Here is a 25,479-nt window from a genome sequence, read left to right on the forward strand (position 1 = left end):
TTTCAGTGCTCAACCTGCAAATGCTTCATACCCAGCTCTCAAACTGGAAATAGTTTTTCATTTGAAACACGGACTATCTCCACATTGTAAAGTTCTTCTTTATTATTTAAGCTCCCTGGCCCAAGAACCTCAAAATTATTCTAGCTACTTTATGTAGAACTCATTCTGTCACCTTTCAGGCCATGTGTTTTACTCCCCTCCCCACCAAATATTGTGAAACTGAGGAGTTCCTAAGAAGAAATTTGCCTCCGGCTTCTATAACCACATAGTTGTTTTGTTTTGTTTTTGCTAGACGTTTACCCTTTGAGTCCTCACAGCTGATACCCATTCTTGCATGCTTTCCTGCACTCTCAGGACACACTGTGCAGCTGCCAACGTGGATTTCAAGTTCCAGTCCTCAGATGTTTTCCATAATGTTGACAGGACGTCTGACCACACCCTTTCTCAAAGATTCTTTGCCAAACTGGCCAACACATCAATTCTAAACATTATTCCCAAATAGGTGTACCTAAAAGAAAATAGCAGGAATATTTGTGTCTTATTTTAATAAAGGATATACTCCCAAAGTCTTAGATCAGTAGTTCTCAACCAAGAATGGTTATACTATCATCTTCCACCACAACCACTAGGGACATCTGGCTTTATCTGAAGATACTTGGGGAGTAGGGGAGTTGTTTCCAGTATTAAATGGACAGGGACCAGCATTGTTTTTAAGGTTCAGCAATATACAGGATACTCCCTTACACAAATTAGATTAAGAGGGAAATTTCATCGACAATATTTAGACAAACATATTTTGGGAAAATCACACAGAGACATGGACCCGCCATCTTGTCTTCATATCATTCAGCTGTGTGCATTTCTGGGAGGAAATCTAAAGGAGCAGAGTGCAGCCTGACTACTGGGCCATCTTGGGTACCTGAACTTCAGCCAGTCTCTTGCCTAGACAGGTTCCCCAGAACATAGTTAACTGGGGAAGAGAGTGTGGGAATTGGCTTTCTTTGCTGGGGGGAGTTTATTTTCATTTTCTGAGTTTTTGCTGCTTGCTAAATAGTATCCTATAATTAGGATGTAAAGAGCTCAAAAAAGGAGTGAAGGATGTTTTCTATTTCCAATCAAGTTAAGAAAATGACATTTCAGCCAAGAACAAGTATTCACATAGAAAGCAATAATTCACAGAAGTCAAAGCAGGTTAGACTAGCTGCTGTGGAGAGATACAAAATTTATAAAGTCAGCCAAAACATACTGGCAGAGAAGGGCACACACTTAGATGATACCCACAGGAGAACATAGGAAGAAAATGTAAATTAATTTTTCAGTCTAGAATATGATTTACTCATGAATTTACAAAATCAAGTATTGATATGGTAAGTCAGTTGTCTTCTCACAGAAAGTCTTTTCAACTTTAAAGACACCTAATGACCAAGTTGTGTTAAGTGTGGTTCTGAGAAAAAGACATGGGGATAGTTTCTGTATCCCGCAGGGACTTCTTTTCACCAGAGAGTTTGGCAAGACCATCACGAGTTTAAAATAACAAAGTCAGCAACTGGAAATTTACTTTATAATGTTTTGGTTTCACAGAAAATGTAGACTTGTAAATGACAATAGTTCTTTGTAACAATCTGTGTGACACTTTTATTAGTTTGTGGAAGTGGGAGGTTTGGTTTAACATGAATCCATGTGCATATCAGTGAAAAAATAACTAGAGCTAGACGACTATGATTTAGAAAAAATAATGATCATGTCGGGCTTTGCAAACTACCTCACTGATCCTCAGAAAAATGTAAAGAACATTCTCATGGATGAGTGAAAATTTTCTCTGCCTAGGTATGGAAAAGGTCGAAATAAGCACAGCTTAGCTGTCAGCTTCCACTAGTGGAATGCTTTCAGAAGGTCAACCCAGACCTGACAAAAGCAACTTGCAAACTTTGGAACTGGTGAGGTCTATTTGTTAAGAGTACAACTTCTGCTCTTAGGATAAGGAAGCCCAGATTGAAGTACAGTAAACAGGCACAAAAGAATGGTTCTGGTCCAGTGGACACCACTCTTAGCCTTTATTTTGAGAGCAGGCAAGAGGGGAGATGAATGTTCTTTAGCTGAGTGAGACAATACCAGCCGCAGGCCAGCTTTTAATAAATGAGAAATAATAATATTCTGGTCTAAAAATACTGTCAAGCACAAGTGCATGTATAGGCATGTTGGCTGCGTCGGAGAGCAAAAGGGAAGACTGCTGTAGGTCATTAGGTATCACAGAGTTGATGTAAGATTCCTTGATAAACTAGTTAAGATTGCAAAACATCCCTGTGAGGTTGGATTTTCTCACTTAAAAACTAACTTCTTTGAAAAAGAACTGTGAATATTTTTTAAAGCTTTGTAATAGCTCCAATAAAGAGGATTTTAGTTGTGACAAAAGGAAGTAACTCTTGGGGGTGGGGAGATAGCATAGATGTATTTCATAGGACTTGCATGCCAGTGGTCCCAGATTTGATCCCTTAAACCAACAGCCAGAGCTAAGCAATGCTCTGGTAGAAAGGAGGAAAGGGAGGAAGGAGAGGAGGGAGAGAAGGGGTGGGGGGAAGGGTGAGGAGGAGGGAGCATTTCTGGAAAGTAACACTGGCACCCTTGAACAGTGCTACACAGTTGTACAACAAGATTGGAGGAGCTGAGCAATGACCTGAGCTTTTGAACTGGTTGATGCCTTAGGAAGGAGGTGATAAGAAGGGAAGCAACGGTAGAAGGAAATGTGGACATTACCCACAAGACCTGAAGTAGCCACTCCCTACCACCACTAAGTTCAGCTGGTCACTTGACTGCACACTACACTGCTCTATCCTTCACTCCCTTTCCATTCACCTGGCTTCATGCATGCTAATTTGCCCTCTGAAAGCTCCCTAAGTGTTCTTTTCAACCTGGTGACACTCACATAAGGAGAGTAAAAACTGTTCTGAGGTGCCCTCTGCCTCTTCCACTTCTGCCCTGAAGCATCTGTGATCCAATAAGATGCCAACATATATACGTTCCTGAGAGGCACACAACCCAAGCCTAGCAAGGCCACAACACTGGGAGCTCTTGTGAATGAGCCCAAACAATTCAAGGGAGAGAAAATGGTATCTTAAGGCAGTGTTAAATTTGTCAGAGAACAAAAAGTTTTTTAGAATGACAGAATGAGAATGCACTGTGACAAAGTGTCTTCACAGGATCAGCTGACACCACTGAGGAATCTGGGGAGGTAGATTCATTGAGCAAAAATATAACAACAAAATAACCACTTCCTATACCTCAGAGTCATGTGCAGATTATATCTTTATTATAGAAAACTACAGTTAAGTAGTCAAGATCTCCCATTGTGTGGAACTTCTTCAGATATTATAGAAAATTAATGAGACTCATTATGTACTTAGAAAAACTCTGTGATGTTTTTGTTCAAAGGGAATCTGTAAGGATATCTGATCTAAGTGAATTCTCTTGTTATTTCAATTTAGAAAATTCATGCCATATATTCCCTTAAAGTCCTCAGATTATAAACATTGTAAATGTACATAGGTTTCATTGGATTAGATTTTTTGTTTCCTTTGGCTATATCCCCAGGAGACGGACTGCAGGGTCACAAGGTAGGTCTATTTCTAGCATTCTGGCAAGTCTCGGGATGTTTTCCACAAGGGTTGGTTGGATGCATAGTAAAGGAAAAGGACCTAGGCTGGAGGAGTGTTTTGCAGACACCTATCACAGGGAGAGGAGAAGTTGTTTTTATATGCCAACAACTATAAAGGTTTTAGTATGTTTTTGAACATGGATGATGATTTTTCCACAAAGCCTTAAAAATGGATTTGAAAATTACTTTTTTTACCACAAAAATAAAAAGAAAACATTTTCTCAAATAATGAAGATTTCTTCTTTCAGAAATAAAAACAGATGATAATATTTCACTCTCTTATTTTTCTCTCTAAAGGGATCATACCCACTGCCCCTTGAGATGGTTGCTGTTGTCTCATCAGGACATTTTTTTACAGGTCTACATAGTAATAATCTCTCCTTTTGTTCCTTATCAGGAAGGATGTATGCCAGAATAATAATAATAATAATTTTAAAAAAGTCAGGCAACCAGAGAGAAAGCTTGCAGGGCAGGAGGCCTGGATTGTGGTATGCGCAACCCAGGTTCAAGACCATGCATCACATGGGGGGTGTTATGGCAAAGAAAGATGCTTTGCTGCTCTCTAAGGTATCTTCCTTCCTCACCTGAATGGGAAAAGCGGCCCATACAGTGAAATTGTGCATATCTGTGTAAGACTCAGGTTTAAAAAAAAATTGTATGAACATACCCTCTATATGCTAAAATTATTTAACTCTGAGAAAAACTAGTTTCATACTAGATAAAGTGCATAATTATTGGGCTGTTGGAAAATCCATAAAACATTTTTCAATGTTTTTCTATTCAAAAATGTATCATGACTTTTCAGACAGCTCAATATTTGTGAGGAAGTGCTGGGGTAATGGCAGATATATGTAGAGTCCTGCCCTTCTCCACTTGTTTCCCAAATCCAAACTGAGAATAGTTGAGAAGTCTTCTGAGAGTCTTTGCAGAGATATATATTTCCCATGGATTGATGATTTCACAGTTTGTCCAGTAGAAAAAAAGGATTAATGGTTATCCCCCCATGTGCATCCCCAGCCCACACCCAGATAGGGACCCCAAGGAGCATCCTGAAGCAAGTTTTGGTGGGGACTAAGACTCAGCCTACTGACCTTGTTTTCCCATCCACACTTGCAGGTTCACACTGAACTCAGAGTAGCACATCACTGAGTACACATCACTGCTCCCACACTCTGAGTACACAGAGTGAAAAAGACAAAAGGGCTACTTAGGAAATATCAGAAAATTAACTGGGGGGTCATGGGAGTAAGGGAAAGGAGGAAGACTATCATTTTTAAGAGAACTAGGAGACAAATATCAATTATGGCAAAGTGGTCCAGCATGTTGATTTCCATATGCCACCATCTAAATGCCCTACAATAAAGCAGAGACAGAAACAAAGGGAAAGAAGTCAAGCATGTGCAAGCATCCTGACACTACGCTCATAGAATGAAACAATCTTCTAATAGCTCTGTGAATAATCACAATTTAGACCAAAAACTGTCTTACACAAGGGGATAAGAAGTAGCTTTGTCTATTTTTCACCTTTGTTTCAGTTAATATACAAAATGGGGCAGGCAGCTGCTAGTCCCATTTTCCCTGGATGTCATCTTCTGGCTCATGGCAAGAGCTGACCACAATTTGTAGACTGATGTTCCCATAATTACAACTGGGTCCCTTAAGTATAGTCTCCAAGTTATGATCTCTTTGCAATATAGTATACCAGGGTAACCAACTCTATACACAAAGCTATGTGCCATTTGCTTTAGGCTACAGTACCTTGTCATCATGAAGCACTGGATGAAAGTAATTAAATATGACAGGTCTTTCAGTGTGTTGGAAGGGTGATGGGCACAAGCTGATACTCTTCTGCACACATGGCCAACTTCTTCTAGGCATCTGCTTATAGTAAACGCTGTCTGGGCTTGACTTAGTCCTGGAAACCTCCCTGTCAGCACTTTAATTCCCTGGACTTGTCATTCCTGAAGTTTGCATTTGCAAAGCTGTTTCAGTTACAGAATCCCGTGGATCACCTGTGTCATACCAGCTAGGAATTTTATTCTCTTTTTTTCCCCACTTGTACAGACACATTTCCTGATGTTCTACTAAGCAGTTTTCCTCCAGATCCATTGAACTGTTATAGAGCTTACCAATTTGTCAGTCTTCTTTTTAATGTTCTTCAGATACCAGGTGACAAGAATGCCTCATTCCTCCAGGTTCTTTATATTGAAGAGGAGCAGTGTTGCAAAACAACTACTGTGTGAGGCTTCTGCCAATGTAAAAATTCAAAACTGAACCAAAGAATAATATTCCTTCCTTGTTACATCATATCTGAATATAGCAAGAAATGTGTTAAAATATGCATTTTTAAAATCTAAACTTTATTGAATGTCATCTTTCTCCAGGTAGTTACCATTTACCCCTGGAGGAAAGTGGTAGCTGTGAAAATCACTTGACAAGACAAAAGGCTTGTTTAGTCTTTTCAAGAATTAAAGTTAATTCAGTGGTAGTTGGTCCTACTTTCTTTACATGACTCTCCAGATAAAAACATGAAATTTCTTAACTGCTAGCTTTTGTTGGAAGACACAGAAAAAGTCCCTTTGAGTCAATCTTCTTCCTTCTGGTCAACTGTTATGGAAAGAAAAAAACTTCTAGGTGGGTGGAGACAATGATCTGGGCCTACCTTCAATCCCTCTAACAGTTTGTCATGACCAGAAGGAGGTGTAGCCCAGCATGCTGGAAGTCAAAGGAAACAGGGCATGCTTATACAGAGAGCACATGGTCCCAGTCCTGGGCCCTTAGAGAGGGAGGAGTTTCTGTTGAGACAAAGGTCATATGCTTTGGAAATGTCCCCTAGAGAACCCAAAGGCCCAGTGTCTTTCCAGGTCCAATGAAGTCCTTAAGGGAGGGGAGGTGAGTGGTGACCTCTGCTGGTGTCATGTGGGAGCCGTCCAATCGGCGCTTTTGGGGGCCTTGCATGTGTGCACATCCAGGGCTTCCAGGCAGTCCTGACAGCGCACAGCACAGCACCAGTGGAACTTACACTCGCACTTGGTCATCCGAGTGACACGGGAGGTGTCATAGCCTCTCCCGCAGCACATGACTTCACAGCTGTCCATGCCTCGAGACGTCAGGTTGCAAACACGGCCTGCTGTACCCAAGGAGCCTGAAAGACAAGCCATGGAGTTGAAGAGTCATCAGGACAGGGTCCCCATGCCACCTCACCAGTCTGGTGCATACCATTCTGTAAACACATACAACCTGTGTCAAGCCCGGTGGCCAGCCGTACTCAGCATAGTGGTGTGTGCAGATAAGCAAATCTGGGATGGATGCCTAAGCATTACCTGGAAAATTTCGAGATGCCTGGGTAACCTGACTTCAGCACTGCCACTTCTGAGTTAGATAACTTTTCAGATTACTTCTGATAGGGAAATAAATAGATGCAGCCAGGTAAGAATGAAAGAACAATCTAATTCCTTCTCCCTTAAGATTGAACTACATTAAAGAAGTACTAGTCATGGTTAGTTCCTTCAGAATTCATTAAGTGTTGAACCCCCAGGGAGAGGAATTTTTACTTCTTCCAACATGATTTATAAATAAGGAAAAGAAGGACTGAAGAGATAAAGTATGTGCCGTCCATGCATGAGGCCCTAGGTTTCATCCCTGGCACCACACAAGAGCATCAAGGACAGAGAAATTGAAATTCCATAGATGATAGAATGTTGATTAGGTCTCTCCTCCTTCTCCCCTTCCCTTCCTCCCCCTACTCTTTTTTTCTTCTCTCCTCCTCCCCTTGACAAGAGAATGATCACTGGGTCTTGGTACCTACACAATAAATCCAGTTTCTGGCAGCCATTTATTTTTTCATTTTCCTTTTGATAGAGGGTAAGACAGAGAGGGAGAGACATACACAGAAAGGAGAGACAACAGTCTCCCTGCAGGTAGGGGCCAAGTACTTGAACCTGCTTTCCTGGGCTCCCCACCACCCAGCTTCATGTTTTACTTTTATTTTGTTTGTTTGTATCTTGAGTTATTTGTTGGATAAATACTGTCAGAAATTGAGAGGGAAGGGGGTGATAGAGAGGGAGAAAGACAGAGACACCTAAGGTCTGCTTCGCCACTTGTAAAGCTTTCCCCCTGCAGGTGAGGACCGGGGGCTTGATCCTGGGTCCTTGTGCACTGCAACATGTGAACTCAACCAGGTGTACCACCACCTGGCCTTCCTTCTCTTTCATTTACAAAACACTGTAAAATGTTGGACCAGAGGTGCCTCAGTGGCCAAATTTATTCTGCAGCACTACATTAAAAAGAGAGAGAGAAAGAAAACTCTGGTTGCAAGAAAACTTTGGCTGCTAGAAAGGAGGTATGGAATCATCTATGTAGGCTTTCCAGGAGAGAGTAGTGCCCGGCTTGATTTCAGACCTTCTATGAGCAGCACTGGCATAAAAAACTTGTTAGGAATTATCAGTGAATCATCACCTTACTTACTTATTGCTAAATGGTAATTCATATTTATGCATTTGCTACTGAAAATAAATCTCATAGAAGTCTCTTAATTGGTTATATTCCTGCAGAAGTGTTTGGAATTCTTTACAAGAGTGTCACAGCACAATCAAGCCAAGTATGGTGGCCCTTTATTTGGAGTCTGCTGAGCTTTCAGTGATCCTTTCTGCCTCTTTCTCCTGCATGAAGATAGCTGTCTGGAAGCCATGTTGAACACCACACTCTGCTCTGCTGCTGACAGCTGATTAAACTGGGACTGGTACATGACTCATGCTGGACCAAACACATAGATTTCCTTGGGAACTTGTGATTTCTATGGGGACAGCCAATCTTATTAAGTCTAACACTCAGCAATCACAGGTTTATGTTCCACAATGAAATCTGTGTACTACTACAAGAGATACATGGAGAGATAAGAAGGAGGTGGGGGGCTGGGCCATAGTGCAGCCGGTTAAGCACAGGAGGCGCAAAGTGCAGGGACTGGCATAAGGATCCCAGTTTGAGACCCCATCTTCCTGCCTGCAGGGGAAGGCTTCCCAGGTAGTGAAGCTGGTCTGCAGGTGTCTATCTTTTTCTCCTCTCTGTCTTCCCCTCCTCTCTCAATTTCTCTCTGTCCTATCCAACAACAGTAGCGACTACAACAAGGGCAACAAAATGGGAAAAATGGCCTCCAGGAGCAGTGGATTCATGATGCAGACACGGAGTCCCAGCGATAACCCTGGAGGCAAAAAAAAAAAAAAAAAAAGGAGGAGAAGGAAGATGTACAGGAACAGTGAGGACTTAGACATAGTGGAAAATGTACCCAGACTTTTCTCTGGTCCTGTGTTTAATTTTCCCTGAGGCCTGGCTGTATTCTAACCTTTGAATTCCTAGAGACTTTTATAGTTTGAACCACTCCAGTTTCTATTATTCAGAATCAGCAATCCTAAATAATTGACAAGCCTAGATAATCAAAACTATTTTAAAAAAGAAAGAAAGAAAGGAAGGAAGGAAGGAAGGAAGGAAGGGAGAAAGAAAGAAAGAAAGAAAGAAAGAAAGAAAGGGGGAAAATAGGGGAGGGATATCTCACCAGGTAGGATGCTTAAGCCTTGCTGGATGTGGGAGGTGCTATGTCACTGTAGGAAGCTACCTACACTCAGTCCTGTTTTGTCTTTCCCTCTCTGACACTCTATCTCAATCCAATTGGGAATATGCAAGGCCCTGCTCCACAACACAAAACAGAAAACAAAGTTTATGTGAGCATGACAAAGATAGTGACTTGATTCATTCTCAGTTCCTGCATCATTTAACTAGGAATTTCTCCCTTGTCAAACTCCTCCCACAGAGCCCTGTGACTCTATGCTTATCACAAGCCACACTGTGCCTGGATTATCAATATAATGTCATGTTGCCCTGCCTGTCAAAACTGACCAGGAAAACAGCCAGGTTCAAATGGAGCATGGGGTCAACAAGAGGAGAGGGTGAGGCAGAACTTGCTCAGCATGATCAGGCCACTGACAGCCGGAAGGCAGTCAGGGGAATTTCATGATCACAGGAAGGATGGCAAAGGGCGGGGGTCAGGGTGGAGGGTGGGTCAGCCAGGGGTGGCCCCCAGCCTCCAACGTGCTGAAGTAGCAAAGGGTTAGAAGAGGCAAGAGCTGGGCCTGGATTCAGGGCAACTATCAGGACAGTGCTCAAAAGTACTGTTTGTGCAAAATGATCCTTGCCAAATGCTGTTTTGTGACAGCACACACACTGATTCATTCAACAGACATTAAATGGGGACCTGGAGGTGACAAACCTGGTTCAGCACACACACTACAGTGCACAAAGACCTGGGTTTAAGGCCCTGGAACCTACCTGCAGGAGGAAAGCTTCATAAGTGGTAAGGCAGGGCTGCAGGTGTCTCTCTTGTCTCTTTTCCTCTCTATTTCCCCCACTTCTCTCAGTTTCTCTGTCTCTATCCAGTAATAAATTAATAATAAAAATATTAAAAGTGAATAAATAAATATTAACTGAAGATAAATATGTGTAAATCATTGTGTGTTGGCTGCTTGGGGCCTTGGTGGTGGTGGCAGGGAAATAAAATAATTAGGATTCTGTTCCTTTTCTCAGGGAACTCATAATGTAATGAAGAGAAACATAAGAGATATTATCATTTCTTAATAATAACTTTTCATTCACCAACTGTAGCTTATAATGCAGTTTTATTAAAAGTTACATCTTAGACAAAGATCCAAGATGGAGAGTGAGGTTATTAAAAGCTTACACGTATTGGGGTTGAAATCCCAGCTTGGTCATGAAGGAAGTGTGCGACCTTGGGCAAATTATTTAACCTAATGAAATTTCAGTTTCCTTTCATGCAAAATTGGAATAAAAGGATTCTGTCCTTATAGGGCTACTGCTTTGGGCAGGATGAGATAACAAGTGAAAAGACACCAAGCACCTATTCAATTAATAAATGCTTATGGATTACCTACTGTGTGTTAGGCACAGTTCTAAGAGACTGAGCTAAAGCAGTGAGCAAAACAAAGACCCTTTCCTGATTAATTTATGTTCTATGGGAGTGAACTAAGCATGTAATAATAGTGATGTTCACTGACAGTAATATTCATAGTGGTGAACAGGACCAGCAAAGGAGCTGCTGACTGTCTGGCTTAATGAGGATATGATATTGGAGCTGTGATATAAAGGGTGAGTAGAAGATTCATAAGGGGGGGAAATCGGATCATGGGTATCCTGGGTCAAAGAGCACCTCCCAAAGAAAGTTCAAGCACAAGTTCACAAAATTCTGCAGATTCCATGTCACCAGGACAGAGTGTGTTTCAGGCAAAGAGAGTGAAAGGGAAGTTGGGCTTCTTGAGTGACTGGGTTTATATAGTCATATTCACAGAGGTGGGGAGCACAAGGGAGGAAGAGGCTTTGAGAAAGAATGGCTGAGTTTCATTTTCAGCATGTTGAGTTTGTTTAGACTGTGGGTCAATTCCACGTAGACTGTTAACTGATAGTACTTGTGGGGACCCAGGAAACAGGATAAAAATGTAGATTAGGAAATATGTTGCCTAGAGGAAGTCCCAGGTATGAATGAGATCCCCAACAGGTAACATTTTTATTTGGCATCCTAAAGGGAACTGTAAATTTGCTTTTTTTTTTTTTTTTGTCTCCAGGGTTATCGCTGGAGCTCAGTGCCTGCAGTATGAATCCACTGCTCCTGGTGGTCATTGCTGTTGTTGGATAGGACAGAGAGAAATCAAGAGAGGAGGGGAAGACAAGAGAGAGAGAAAGACTTGCTTCACCACTTGCGAAGCAACCCCCCTGTGTCGGGTTGTGTCGCGGGGGAGAGAACTCAACTGGAGCCAAGCTGGGTTGCTGCTTACTCAGTGACGCGGGAGAGGAACCCGGAACTCTTGGCTAAGCAGGAACACAATGCAACTCTTTTTACTGATCAGATACAACACCTTTTATATATCTCTTTAACTGGAAGTGGCAAGTGGGAAAAGGAAATGGCTAGGAGAGGGGGCAGACCAAAAAAAGAGAAAATTTCCATAGCAGCTGTTGCGAAGGTTCTAACCAATGGGATTAAACCAATACCCTGCAGGCAGGGTGGGTCTCAGGCAAAACAGTGATTATGTAAATAGACCACAGAATCAAGCAATGCAGGGGACCTGGCGTAATGACCAACACCCCTGCAGGTGGGGAGCTGGGAGCTCTAACCAGGATCCTTCCACAGGGTCCTTGCACTTCACACTATGTGCACTACCTCCCATGCCCCTAAATTTGCTTTTAAGATTGCCTGAACAATAATATTTTTTCCCTTGACACCAGGACTAACCTAGGGCTTTGAGCCTACACGAATTTGTCACTCTTGACTATTTTCCCCAGTTCTTTTTTTTCCAGACAAAGGATGAAAGAAGCTATGAAGGTAGAGATAGTGAGAGGTAGGAGAGATACCACAGCACTGCCTCACCATGTGTGAAGTTTCCCCTATATGTGGTATTATCATGCAGTGTTAGTGCCTTGGACCCAGGTCTTCCTTTGCACGTGGCAACGTGTGTGCCTTACTGGGTGAGCCATCTCCTGGCTGTCTAACAACTGTGAATTTTCTCCTTTTTGCATTTTGCTCATAAGCCCTGCATACTAATAAAAATTATTCACTTCCATCAACATGTATTTATCAAAATATAAATATGTATCACTATGTAATCAGAATTTTCCCCTCCCCTTTGGCACCAATGTCAGGAGTAGAGGAACAAGACAAGGGTGGGAGGGTGACTGTTTTTTTTTATCAATCAGGCCAGGGGCCTTTTACTGACATCAACCTCAGTAATCACTATCCAGTGGTTTAAAACCTAATGAGGCCTGAGCTGGACATCTAATTCAATCTTAAGTTATGGTCAAATGGCATGAAACTGAACTGAACTCTGAACCAGAAACTGAACCTCAACACCAGAAAAACCTTGACATATGAGCAGATAAAGCAATATATAGCTACGGACAAGAGCATCGCTTAGAAGTGATTTCAGTAAAGGAGGCAATGACATGAGTAATCAGATGTCTCAGTAGTTCAGCATCCAGATATAAGATGGCAGAAGACAGGATTAATGTACACTCTATAAGCTGCCCAAAGAAGGCATAATGAAGGCCCAGAGAAAGGAAGGCAAGAGAGGGCTTTTGAAGTGAAGAGTCACTGATGTGAGTGCCTGGAGTGGTAATGGGAACCTCTGAGGTAGCAGTGGCCAAGGAATGGGCTAACAGACAGAGGGGAGGGCAGCCTCTGAAGTCTGGGAGGGTGAAGTTGTATAGTGACACATTGGTCCTGCTTTGGAAGCAGGATCTCATTAAAACTAATGTCAGGCAGGCTAGACTTTAGGGCAAAAAGGCAGTTTTGACACTTGCTGTCATTTGGGCCAAATATAAAGCCATTACACCAAAAACATTTCCAGAGTGAAAAATCTATACAAAATGTGTTGGCGTTGCTTTCCTATATCAGGATTTTAATACTCATTATTATTAACAGCAGTGGGTCTGTAGCATTTTAGCGATCTTCATAAGCTTTTCTCTAACAGAGCAGCACCATTATTCTTAAAAGGAAAGAAAATAACCAAGGCAATGCACTTATGAGTGTATATATGTGTACACATGTACTTTATGAAAGGGAGTCCATAATTCTTATAGTTTTCCCATTTTTGTTTAGTTGTGAATATTTGGGACATATATTTTTATAGAACTTGTTTTCAGAATAATAAACCAAGTTAACACTTGATTAAAAATTCACCCCTTTTTGTGGGGTCAATGGGCACTAATTGGTTAACAGAGCCAGCTATATCCATCAAGCACTTAACACTTTAGGACCAGTTTTCACATTTTTAAAACTAGAGAGAGCTGAAGTTCACCCCTTCTCTCTTTTCTTTCTTTGTTCCTCTCATTTCCTTTCTTTCTTTCTTTCTTTCTTTCTTTCTTTCTTTCTTTCTTCTTTCTTTTTCTTTTCTTTCTCTCTTCCCCTTCTCCTTCTTGTTCTCCCTCCTCCTCTTCTTTTCTTCTCCTCCTTCTCCCTTTCCCTCCTCCTCCTCTTCTTCCTCTTTTTAACTTCCACTTTCTGTTTTCACCTGTACTTTATTTTTCATCTTCTTTTTCTCTTGTTCTTAGTTAGGATCAGTATTTATGTAGCACTAACATGGGCTAAGTTCTGTATTTAATTCCCATAAGCTTAGAAAGCAGGTAAGCTTGTTGCCATTTTGGAGATCAGAAAATGGAGAGTCGAGTAGTTTGACTCACCCAAGATTACACATGTGATAGGTGGCTGGCTAGGAACTTAAAGTCACTTGTCTGATTTGAGAATTCCATTTCTTAGAAACTGTTGTGATATTAAATGGAGAGTTCCATCCTTTTGTCCTGTCAGGTACCAGAGAACGTGCTCCCATGAATGTGATCAGTGCTTTCGCATCTGTCCTACTTTCCTTCCTTAATGGTTTTTTCAAATGAAATTTTTGCAAAGATTCTAACATATAACATTTTTGAAAGAGAACTTTTTCTCCAGCTCATAGCATGCCATAGACAACTAAGACACCTAAGGTTATATAAGAATGAACAAATAGGGGGTTTGGGCGGTGGCGCAGTGGGTTAGGTGCATGTGGCGCAAAGCGCAAGGACCGGTGTAAGGATCCCGGTTCGAGCCCCTGGCCTCCCCACCTGCAGGGGAGTCGCTTCACAGGCTGTGAAGCAGGTCTGCAGATGTCTATCTTTCTCTCCCCCTCTCTGTCTTCCTCTCCTCTCTCCATTTCTCTCTGTCCTATCCAACAACGAACAACATCAACAATGGCAATAATAATAACCACAACGAGGCTACAACAACAAGGGCAACAAAGGGGGGAAAATGTCCTCCAGGAGCGGTGGATTCATGGTACAGGCACTGAGCCCAACAATAACCCTGGAGGAAAAAAAAAAAGAATGAACAAGATGAATAAGTAGTTTACTGGTTTTTTTTTTTTCCTTGTAATTATAGTCCTATTGAATTCCCAACACCATTTTGATGAGTGAGACACATTTTTCTGTAATGCAAAGATACATGTCTCCAAAACAAGTGTGCCCTCAAGGTGGGTTTAATGTGTGTCACTGATGTGACCACTGCTAGAGATATCAGAGAGAACCCTCTCAGAAGAAACTTCTAGGGGCAGGGGGCAATGGCACACCAGGTTAAACACACATAGTACAAAATCCCAGTTTCAGCCCCCAGTTCCCCACCTGTAGGGGGTCACTTCACAAGTGGTGAAGCAGTTCTGCAGGTATCTATCTTTCTTTCCCTCCCTGTCCTCTTCTCCTCTCAATTTCTCTCTGTCTAATCAAAAGGAAAGAAGGAAAGAAAGAAAGAAAGAGAGGAAGGAAGGAAGGAAGGAGAAAGAAGGAAGAAAGAAACTTCTGGTTTATAAAAGTCAACACTAATTTGCATCTGACTAAAAAAGGACCTGTGTACCATTTACTTAACACCCTTGCAGACATCATTCTAAGATTCTATAACCAGTTCCAAAAATCAAATTGACCTTTACAGGTCAAACATTCATATCACACAGTCAGACAAAACAAAAGCATGTGTGGCTAGTTCTAAAAAATATCTTAAAGTAGAAAACTTGAATTTTGAGTAATAATCCTATAAATAGTCTCTTAAGTTTATATTTTAAAGAATAAGCACATATTTGCCTGCTTTATACTATACAGTCCTTCAAGCCCCCATCCCCACCTGTAGAGAGAAAGCTTTGCACGTGGTGAAGCAGGGCTACAGGTGTCTGTCACTCTCCCTCTCTATCACCCCCTTCCCTCTTGACTGCTGGCTGTCTCTATTCAATAAATAAAGATAATTTTAAAAAATTAAAAAATATTACTATACAGTCTTTCCTTTTTTTACTGGGCAATCTCTTATTGTACTTTGCTTTTTTTTAATTCATGGAAGAGAGGAATGACAAGCTGAAAGTGTATTCCTCTTCCTTTTATGCTTGTGAAGTATGCCATAGTGTATGTGTGTGTGTACCCAGGCAGAGTGTTGCAGGTTCTGGCTCAGGGAGCGCAATCCTCTGTCATCTTCATGCTGCAATATGATATTTGTCTGGACTAAGCTTCTGTAAGATCCAGATAATCTACAATGTCTAGGCAGAAGGTAGGGGATTCGAGCCAGAAGTATCCTCTCTTTATGTTGTCCTCACCTTGACTCACGCTAGAGCTCACATGTGCTCATGGAAGAGGAAGACAAAAAAAAAAAAATCAAGGCTTCTAAATTAAATAAGTCTGGGACCACATAACACACTTCTGGTGTGGGGCAGTGCTGAGGGAACTTGACCAACTCAAGTGTCCCATCCCCAGAACTATAAAATTAATAATGGAGTCAGGGTTCTCAGTGCAAAAACATTTCTGTCTCCACCAACATGCATCTTCCTGACAGCAGAGGAGGGATGGAGAGCTTTTGCTAATAGTTCCCAGACCCACACCTCTGGGACCCAGAGGAAGGGCTCTCTGGTACACACACACTCTCTGCGGATGGACCTGTGTCTCTGGAAATTCCTGCCACTCCAGGCTGACAGAAGCCCATATGTTGACCATTAGGGCATAAAGCAAGATTCACTTAAGCCCGTCATCCAATAAGCTGTTTCTCCTCTGGTTGACTTACTTGCTGTCATTAATGACACAGATTTATTGAAAGAAAAAAAAAAAAGAATGCTTAAGAGCAAATGTTAGAGCATGCACATTTATCTACTTGAAGGCTTAGCCCTTCTTCACTTTAAGGATTGCAAAGTTAGAGATAGAAAATACAGTATTTCCACTCATCTCAACTAATTGTATTCATTTTCATAAGAACTTGGAAAAGTCTGGCCGACACAAGAAAACATGGGCCATTAAGTTAGCAAGTCATATTGTGAAATTAAAATTGTTCAGGTCAGGCTCTTCAAGACTTTTCAATCTGGCACTACTTAGCCAGCCTCAGATAAGCCTCACTACTCTAGCCTGTACCCAGTAATCAAGAAGTCCCCACACTATTCCACTGAAGCAACTTTCTGCTAAGAGTTGTATAGACTGCTCCTCATGCGTGTCACTCTCATCTGTTGCCCTTACTTCCTGAGACTAAAAGTTTTCCTAATCTCTCAAGAGTCAGGCATACTTCAGCACTTTCCATAGAACTTTCCTTTCTGCTTCAAACCCAACTCAACTGACCTTTCTAAGTCATCTAGTTTATTTCACACCATAGGAATCATTTACTGTTTTGAAAGGTTTAATGCCTTTTTTTTTCCTCCAGGGTTATCACTGGGGCTCAGTTCTTGCTCTATGAATCCACTGATCCTGTGGCCATTTTTTAAAAATTATTTATTTTAAGATAGGACTGAGAGAAATTGAGAGGGGAGGGGAAGATAGAGAGGGAGAGAGAAAGACACTTGCAGACCTGCTTCACCGTTTGTGTAGCGACCCACCCCCCTTGCAGGTGGGGAGCTGGAGACTCAAACCAGGATCCTTGAACCTGTCCTTGCACTGTGTACTATGTGCACTTAACCCAGTGTGCCACCACCCAGCCCCCAGTTTAATGACTTCTCATACATCTTGTTTGCCTGAGAACAAAGGTTGGATCTTAGAGTCTTATAGTTCTTCTATATATTATATAGTGCTCAGGATCTATTAAATATTAAATTAAAAACTTTCTTTTTTTAAACAAAATTTGATATCCACAGGCCAGGAGGCAACTTACCTAGTAGAGCATATAGAATATGTTCTACCAGATACAAGGACCTGGGTTCAAGTCCCTGGCTCTACATGTGAGTACCACACATGCAGGTATGGTGGTGTCTGTCTGTCTCTCCCACTCTCTGTTCCTCTTAAACTAAAAGTGAAAAGGAAAAAATAATTCTCAAATGGTGGAATCATGTACCCAAAACCCAAATGGAATTAGAACAGCATAAATAAACAAATAAATAAATAATAAAAAAAATAAGATCCAGGGCCAGATGGTGGCTTTCTGGGTAGAGAGCACGCATTGCCATATTCAATGACTCAAGTTCAAGTTCCCAACCCTACCTGCAGGGGGGACACTTTCATAAGCTGTGAAGCAGTTCTGCAGGTGTCTCTCTTGTCTCTTTCTCACTCTATCTCCCCCTCTCTGCTCTCAATTCCTCTCTGTCCTATAAAATAAAATAGAAAGAAAAAATGGTTACTAGAAGCAGTGGATTTGTGGTGTTGGCATTAAGCCCCAGTGATAACACATGTGGCAATATTAAGTTAATTAATTAAATAGCCACAAGAATCAGTGGACCTATGCAAGCACTAGCCCCAGCAATAACCTTGTTGGTAGACAATAAATAAGATAAAAATACATGTGTATATGAAAAAGATTAAAATCCATCTTCTCTTGCAAAATAAGTGTGTATTTCAAGGGAGTGGTCACCCAGTCTTCATGAACAGTAGTGAGAGTAGACTAACTAAAATCCTCTTTCTGTTCCAGTAATATTATTATTAAATAAAATTTTATACAAAAATTTTTATATTTTACATAGTAGTCATTCAAAAGAACAACTCAAAGTGGTCTGTGACAAGGCTTAGCTTCTGTTATTGCAACTTTAGAGTAAAATTAATTAGCAATCCATTCACATATTAAACCTTAGACCTTACTAGATTAAATATTCATGTCTTCAGAGGAACAAATATGTACAAGGCTTCTAATTATCAGTCAGTAGAAATAGCAGTAGGAAACTCCAAAATACCCTAATCTGCAGTGCACTGCTCTTCTGCTAGAAATTTGTATAGTCTTATCACCATAGACAGAAATTGAAAAACAAGAATAGAAGGGAAAACACTAAGCAGAACTTGGACTGGCATTGGTTTACTGCACCAAAGTAAAAGACTCTGAGGTGGGGGATAGGGTTCAGTTCTTTTGAACTTCAAAGACTTCAAAATAAGAAGATAGAGATTTGATTATAGTTTCTTGAAATTTTCTTTTTGATTTTTGAAAAAAGACAAGATCCTCCCCCAAATGTTTATAAATTCAATCTGATTGCTACTGTGAATTGAATTAATTCAAGTTAGGGCACATTGCAGTGTTTCCTAAAACGGAAATCTAGTAATTCTGTACATTGAAAGTTAACAGACTTACAGGCAATGTCTGTAACATACAATGGCACTGGATGTTAAAAGCGTTTTTTACTTTCATTCACAATGAAATCAGATGAGCTACCCAGGAGTCACACAGTGGTAATGGAAAAGTCCTCCCAAAGAGCAAAAGAAACAACTATTTGGTGGTAGCTGAAAGCAGTAGATACAATTAGCTGTTACATTTATTTGAAAGTTGCTCTTTTTTTTTTTTTTTATCTCATACACAGAAATGGAGTTCCAACAATAACTTAAGCTCTGTGAATTCTCAATCAATGCACTTGAACATGAATAAGATTTCTTTTAGGGAGTCCGGCGGTAGCGCAGCGGGTTAAGCGCATGTGGCGCAAAGCACAAGGACAGGCATAAGGATACTGGTTCAAGCCCCCGGCTCCCCACCTGCAGGGGTGTCGCTTCACAGGTGGTGAAACAGATCTGCAGGTGTCTATCTTTCTCTCCCCCTCTCTGTCTTCCCCTCATCTCCCCATTTCTCTCTGTCCTATCTAACAATGATGACATCAATAACAACAATAATAACTACGACAATAAAACAACAAGGGCAACAAAAGGGAAAATAAACATATTAAAAAAAGATTTCTTTTAACACTCAACTTAAGCTTAAATGGGAATTTTCATAGGTTGTGTATTGTAATCAATTATGAGTGAGGATGTGCTTAGTAATTGCCTGTTAAAGAAAAAAAAAACCCTATCATTAAGCTATAAATAAAACTAAGCAGCCAGCTATAATAACCAACACATTTTGCATTGCTTATAACTTGCCATTCAATTTAATTCAACACCTTCTTATGTGCTAGGTGTAGGGGATACAACAGTGAAGAGTTAGATGCAGTTCCTGCCATTATGGAATCAGAATGCAATATGACAGGGAAGATTTAAAAAAAAACAGTTATAACTATGGCATGGCCTATTACTGATGAGAGAATAAGGTTTTTGAAATGAAGAAGCAGAAAATTCATATATATATATTGCCTCCAGGGTTATCACAGGGGCTTGGTGCAGGCACCATGAATCCACTGTTCCTGGAGGCCATTTTTTCGATTTTGTTATTGTTGTTGTTGTTACTGCTGGATAGGATAGCGAGAAATTGAGAGGAGGGTAAGAAAGATAGGGCAGAGAAAGACACCTGCAAACTGCCAGGCTGTTACCCTGAGTAGATACGGGCTTTTTAGCTCCAGGAATCTCTCCTTAAGCTCCTCTCTGTCCATGAACTACCACACGTGTTTGCCCCCCTTTTTTTGAGGGGGAGGGTGTTGACTTCCCCCCCTCCATATAGAAAGGCAGGAATAGAGACAAAGAGAAAGATACCACAGCACCAGAGTTTACCCCAATGTGAGGGGGGGGCAGGGTTCAAACCTGGGTTGTGCCCATGAAGAAGCAAGCACAACTTTCCAAGTGAGCTATCACACCAGCTCGGTGCTTCATATAATTTCAGGGGCTCTGCTGATGGACCAGGTGTGGACAGGAGGATGTATAGCTCAACAAATGACTTGTAGGTTTATGGTTTCACCAGCAGGGTGGATGGTAATGCCATTTTCTGAGATGAGGAAGTCAGAAGAAAGTAGATTATAGGAGCAGACAGATCAAAAGTTCAGTTTTGAACAAAAGCTAGTTGATAAGCATGGAAATCCAAGCAGGAAACTCAAGTGGGGCTGCAAATATTAAGCAGAGAATTGGATGTAAGATGAGGAGAGGGGACATTGATGAGGACTGAAATGCCACTGACAGCCACAGCCATGGAGAAGGCTGCCGAGGGAGAGAGTGCAAAGAGAAGAGATGAAGGCCTACACTGAGCTCTGAAGAGTTTCACAAGTTAGAAGAGAAACTGGCAACTGAAACTGAGGAAGATCAGCTACAGGTGTAGGGAGAAAATCTGGAGGATGTGGTATCACTGAGGTAAAGTGAATACAGTGGCAGACGCTAGAAGAAGAAGTGAATACAGTGCTTCAGGGAGGTGGGGAAGGCTAACCTTATTACAAAGCCTTTTAAAGGGTGAGTTTATAGGCTTACCATTTTTACATATTGGCCTCTCCTGGTCAAGAGGTAGTAACACCTTTTCAGATACCAACTCATGAATATCCAGCATACGTCTCAAAATAGAGGGAAGATAACTTTTTACATTCATAAAATGACAAATACATAGTAAAACCTTGTAATAGAGAAATGGAATGAGAACTGGAGCTAAGAAGTAATGACCTTCCTATCCGTGCTCCAGGGTTCCACTGCATGTAAGCCAGTATCTTAATGTGACTGTTCTACAATGTCCTGAAGACCTATGAAGCAATGAGGGCAAGGACTAAGATGTCTTCCTCCTCTTTGCATTCCTGGGGCTTATCATAGTGTCTGGAATATAGGAGAGGCCCAATAAATATTTTTTCCATGAAGAAATAAGAGACACGGGAGGTACTGGAGGGAATTGTACTTTCAGTATCAAAATAAGATCCACCCATTGCTACTAGCTGACATGTTTTTAATCAGGTCACAATCACAACATTCAAAGGTTCTGTAAACTAGGCCACACCACAGGGCATATCTAAAGCACTGATCTTTAAACAGTATTGGGATTAGGGTCCCACGGATTGTGAACTGCTTGCCAAATAAGATTTATGTGGGAAAAACCTCACAATACCTGAATGCTTACATCACTCACAGCCTGCAGCTCTGCAAACCAGGTGTGTAAGCAGCCTTCAGCAAGCAACAGGTTAATCTAATTCCATTTGATATTTTGAACTTGACTGGAGAAGAAGTGGAGGGATGCTTATTTTCAGCAGCTGGAGAGGAGACCTCAGGGTGACCTATGACCCAGGTCAGAGTTTTTACATCATAACCAGAGAAAGTGGCCTGTGATTAGGTGCAGACGCTTTTCTGGAGAGGACAGCAGCATTCCTTCCTTAGAGATGAAACTATCTCTAAGTTAAGGACTTCTTTGATTTACAGATGCCTGGGGCAATCACCAGAGCAGATAACCACAGAACCACCAGAATATCCATCCCAGAAAGCCCTTACATCCAAGATCTAGCCTCCAATTTGGCCTGCAAAATGTCACAAGCACAACATCATACAGTTGTGCCTACTCTTAGAATCTGAGCTGCATGAGGCAATATTTATAGTTGAACCCAGGAGTACTCACTTTCTGTATTTGTGATTGTAGACACAAGACTGCACTCACTTTCTGTATTTGTGATTGTAGACACAAGATTGACTTTCTCTCTCTCTCTCTCTTTCTCTCTCCCTCTCTCTCATCAAGATCTTTGATCTATAAGGAAATGGACAGCCAGCAACATCTTAAGCTTTATAAATGCCCCACTAATAATGTACTTGAATATGATGAAAAATTCCATTTAATTGTTTGACCTTAACTGGGATTTTTTTTATTCAATAGGACAGAAATTAAGAGGGAAGGGGAGAGAGAGGGGGATAGAGATAGACATCTGCAGACCTGTTTCACCGCTCCTGAAGTGTCTCCACTGCAGGTGGGGAATGGGAGGCTGAACCTGATTCATTGTGTGTCTTTGCAAGTAGTACTATGTGTACTTAATCAGATGTGCCCAGCCCCTCCTCCTTCTCCTCCCCTCTTGCCTTTTAAAGATGTATTTATCAACAAGAAAGTGATAGGGAGAGAGAATCATAGTATATGGCATATGCAGTGGGTTTCATGCTTTAGGGTCCAATGCTTTATCTATTGTTCTACCACCTTCCAGGTTACATGGAATTTTTACAAGCTGTGTATGGTAGGTTTCTTAGCTTATCACTTCTGAGGAATAATTAAAACATTATCTCTTGAAAATTTAAAAAAGCATCAAGACTTGAGTCTCACCACTTCAAATTTCCTACTTTAAGGACAACTCAATCCATTAGTTCCCTAAAGTTGCCTCTCAATTACACTGTCTTCCATTTCCTGTTACTAACTCTCCCTAACTTTAGGAAGTAAAGAAGGATAGTGAGACAAGTGTAGTTTTTATTTTGATTTCTCTTGTTTGTTTTGTTGACCAATTCCAGGCCATGGATTCTTGGCAAGTTAAGTCATTTTTCAGAGCCTCAGTTTCCCTCTCTACAAGTAGAGGTGAATGTAGTGGAGATTCAGAGAAAATGGCCATGAGGTGCACATCGCAGGGCCTGACAGTCAGTAGGAACTTTCCCCTGTCCAACACTCCCATCACCCTTTGCTTCACCCAGAAACACCCCAGATTCCTGTTGCCTTTCAGAAATTCTCATCAGAATTGGAAACACATAGGTTAAAGAACCAACTTTCAAATCTAAGACTTGAAGGTCCTCAGATTGAAAGCCTGGCATCACCTTAAGCTTGAGCTGAACAGTATTCTATTCAGTCCTTGACACTATCATAAGCCAGAGCTAAGCAGTGCTTTGGTTAAAAGAGAAAGAAAGAAAGAAAGAAAGAAAGAAAGAAAGAAAGAAAGAAAGAAAGAAAGAAAGAAAGAAAGAAAGAAAGAAAGAGAAAGAAAGGAAGGAAGGAAGGAAGGAAGGAAGGAAGGAAGGAAGGGAGGGAGAAAAAGGCTGCTTATCAGCACCTCTACACTTCAGTGAAGAGATAACTTGATCACTCCAATAATAAATTAATCCCAGTGAAACTTTTGAGGGCTGAAATCATTTTTATATACTTAAGTCATAGTAAAAGAGGGTTTTTGAACATGAAGGGCTAAGAGTGAAAGGACTTCTCATGTTGGACAAGTGTGGGGGCCTTTTGGAGGGGGTACTTATCTAGGGTGCCTCAAATGAAGACTTTTTTTTACTTTTAAAGGATAAAATAAAAATAAAATAACTGGGCCTGGGTGGTGGCATACCCAGTTGAGTGCCTAAGTTACCATGCGCAAGGATTCAAGCCTCCAGTCCCTACCTGTAGGGAGGAAGCTTCTTCACAAAAGGTGAAACAGTGCTGCAGGTGTCTCTCCCCTCCCCACTGCCTCTCAATTTTTCTCTGTCCTATCAAATAAAAGAAAAAATATATAAAAGAAAAGAACTCATCACTGGATTTTCTCTTTAAAATACTTAAGAAAAAATAAGTTGTGAACTATTTAAATCTTCAAATTTTCAGAATTTGGTATGCTTAATTAAGCTTGGGCATCTGCTTCCTTAAGTCTTTGAAGAGGTCTGCAGCATTGAAAAACAGTGGGTTAGAAGTGCAAAATTTACCAAAACTACAAATGAAAATGACAAAATAAGCCAGCTCACCTCAACTGAATAATCAGTTAATCTGAATAGGAAGCAGATGTTGAATAGCAAGAATAAAGTCTGTCAGATCCAAATATCTATTGCTTGACAAAATTCTGTCAGTTTACCAGCATTGCTTTCCCAGTGTTGGCAATTTGAAACTCTAGCTGCTCAATAGCTAATTGTGCATATTAAAAACAAGTCAATAAAACAAAATGGCCACCACACAACAGTTAATGATAGGAGACACAATCCAAAGGAAAATTAATGTCATTTTCAATACTAAAAAAGAAAAATATATACATGCTACTTTACTTAAATTTTATTACAGACTTTTTATTTATTCTAGAGTCTAGATATCACTGGATAGCCTCATTTCAAACACAGCAGAATATCATTCATTCCAGAAAACTCTCTCTTTGTAACACAGTATGATTCCAGCTCGATAAGACAGTCCTTCAATGGTGTCCTCATTCACTAAGCAGATACAGTAAAGGCTGGATGTTAATTCACAGACTGACAGGACATTAGTATTAACCTGACACCTTTCATGATGAGGGAGTAGAGCTTGGAGTACAGCCACAGTACAGGAACCTTTCCTTCTTGCAGGTCTATCATTATCTCCCTGTCTCCACAAAGAAGTTAGGAGCTACTTCTGGGTGATTCTGAACTATATACCTCCACAGTTGTTTGACTGAGGTGCTAGAATGCATACCACAGAAGTTTTTAGTAAAAACTGCTCAAGCTAAATCCTTGTCTCTAGTGGACCATAGAGGACACCAAGTGTAGACAAGTGCAAGGCCTCTGTGGATGGGAGCAGGATTTCTCAGAGAAGATCAGCGCATCATACCCATGGCAGTTTATACATGATTCCAAATACAAACAATGAAAACAAAACAGCCTTCAATAATCTGCTCTTTAGCTTACACTGACAGCAAACACACTGAATCATATTTTCTGATGGCCAAGAAAATTGAAGAGAAATAATGCAAGGCAAGTATAAATGGCTTTGACATTTTCTTAGGTACAACTAAACAGGGCATTAAGTACATTTCAAACAACATGTGAATAATAAAGGGATTTTAATGAATATCTGATTTAATATGCTGGACTTGGCTATACAGAAAGGAGAAAAGGGTAGGTAGTTTTTGGATAGTAGGTATCAGCCAAGAACCAAATTCACACCATTTAAATCAGATAAACTAAAATGAGTTGAAGACAGACCAGAAATAGAATGAATAAATTAGCTTTTCTTAGAAAGTCTGCACCTGCAGCACTGTGCTTCATAGTGGGCACATAGGGACATCTGAAGGAAGAGTAAAATGACTAAAAAGGTTGACAGGTTCAGGTTACTGCAGTGACTCTCATCAAGAGTCCATAAGGAAAATCCATAACCTATTGTATCAGAGCCTCAGATTCCTCTCCCATAATAGGAAATAGTAATATCCCCACTGGTATGGATTAACTAATCAGTGTCCATATCAAGCAAAGAAGCAATTATAGAAGCCAGAACTCCTTCCATCTTCACCTCCCAAAAGTATTTTGGCCTGTACACCTAGAGG

General features: G+C 40.8%; 1 protein-coding gene across 1 annotated transcript in view; it reads right to left on the minus strand.

Moving 5' to 3' along the window:
• Window positions 1-5,991: 5,991 nt before the first annotated feature.
• WNT2 (Wnt family member 2) overlaps window positions 5,992-25,479 on the minus strand; it is a 55,941-nt gene continuing 36,453 nt past the window's right edge. Inside the window, exon 5 of the mRNA XM_007525444.3 lies at window positions 5,992-6,797. Within this exon, the coding sequence (XP_007525506.1) occupies window positions 6,568-6,797 (230 nt within the window). The 3' untranslated portion in view covers window positions 5,992-6,567. The remainder of the gene's footprint in view (window positions 6,798-25,479) is intronic.

This window comes from Erinaceus europaeus, chromosome 8, assembly GCF_950295315.1.
Source record: "Erinaceus europaeus chromosome 8, mEriEur2.1, whole genome shotgun sequence".
Classification (NCBI taxonomy): domain Eukaryota; kingdom Metazoa; phylum Chordata; class Mammalia; order Eulipotyphla; family Erinaceidae; genus Erinaceus; species Erinaceus europaeus.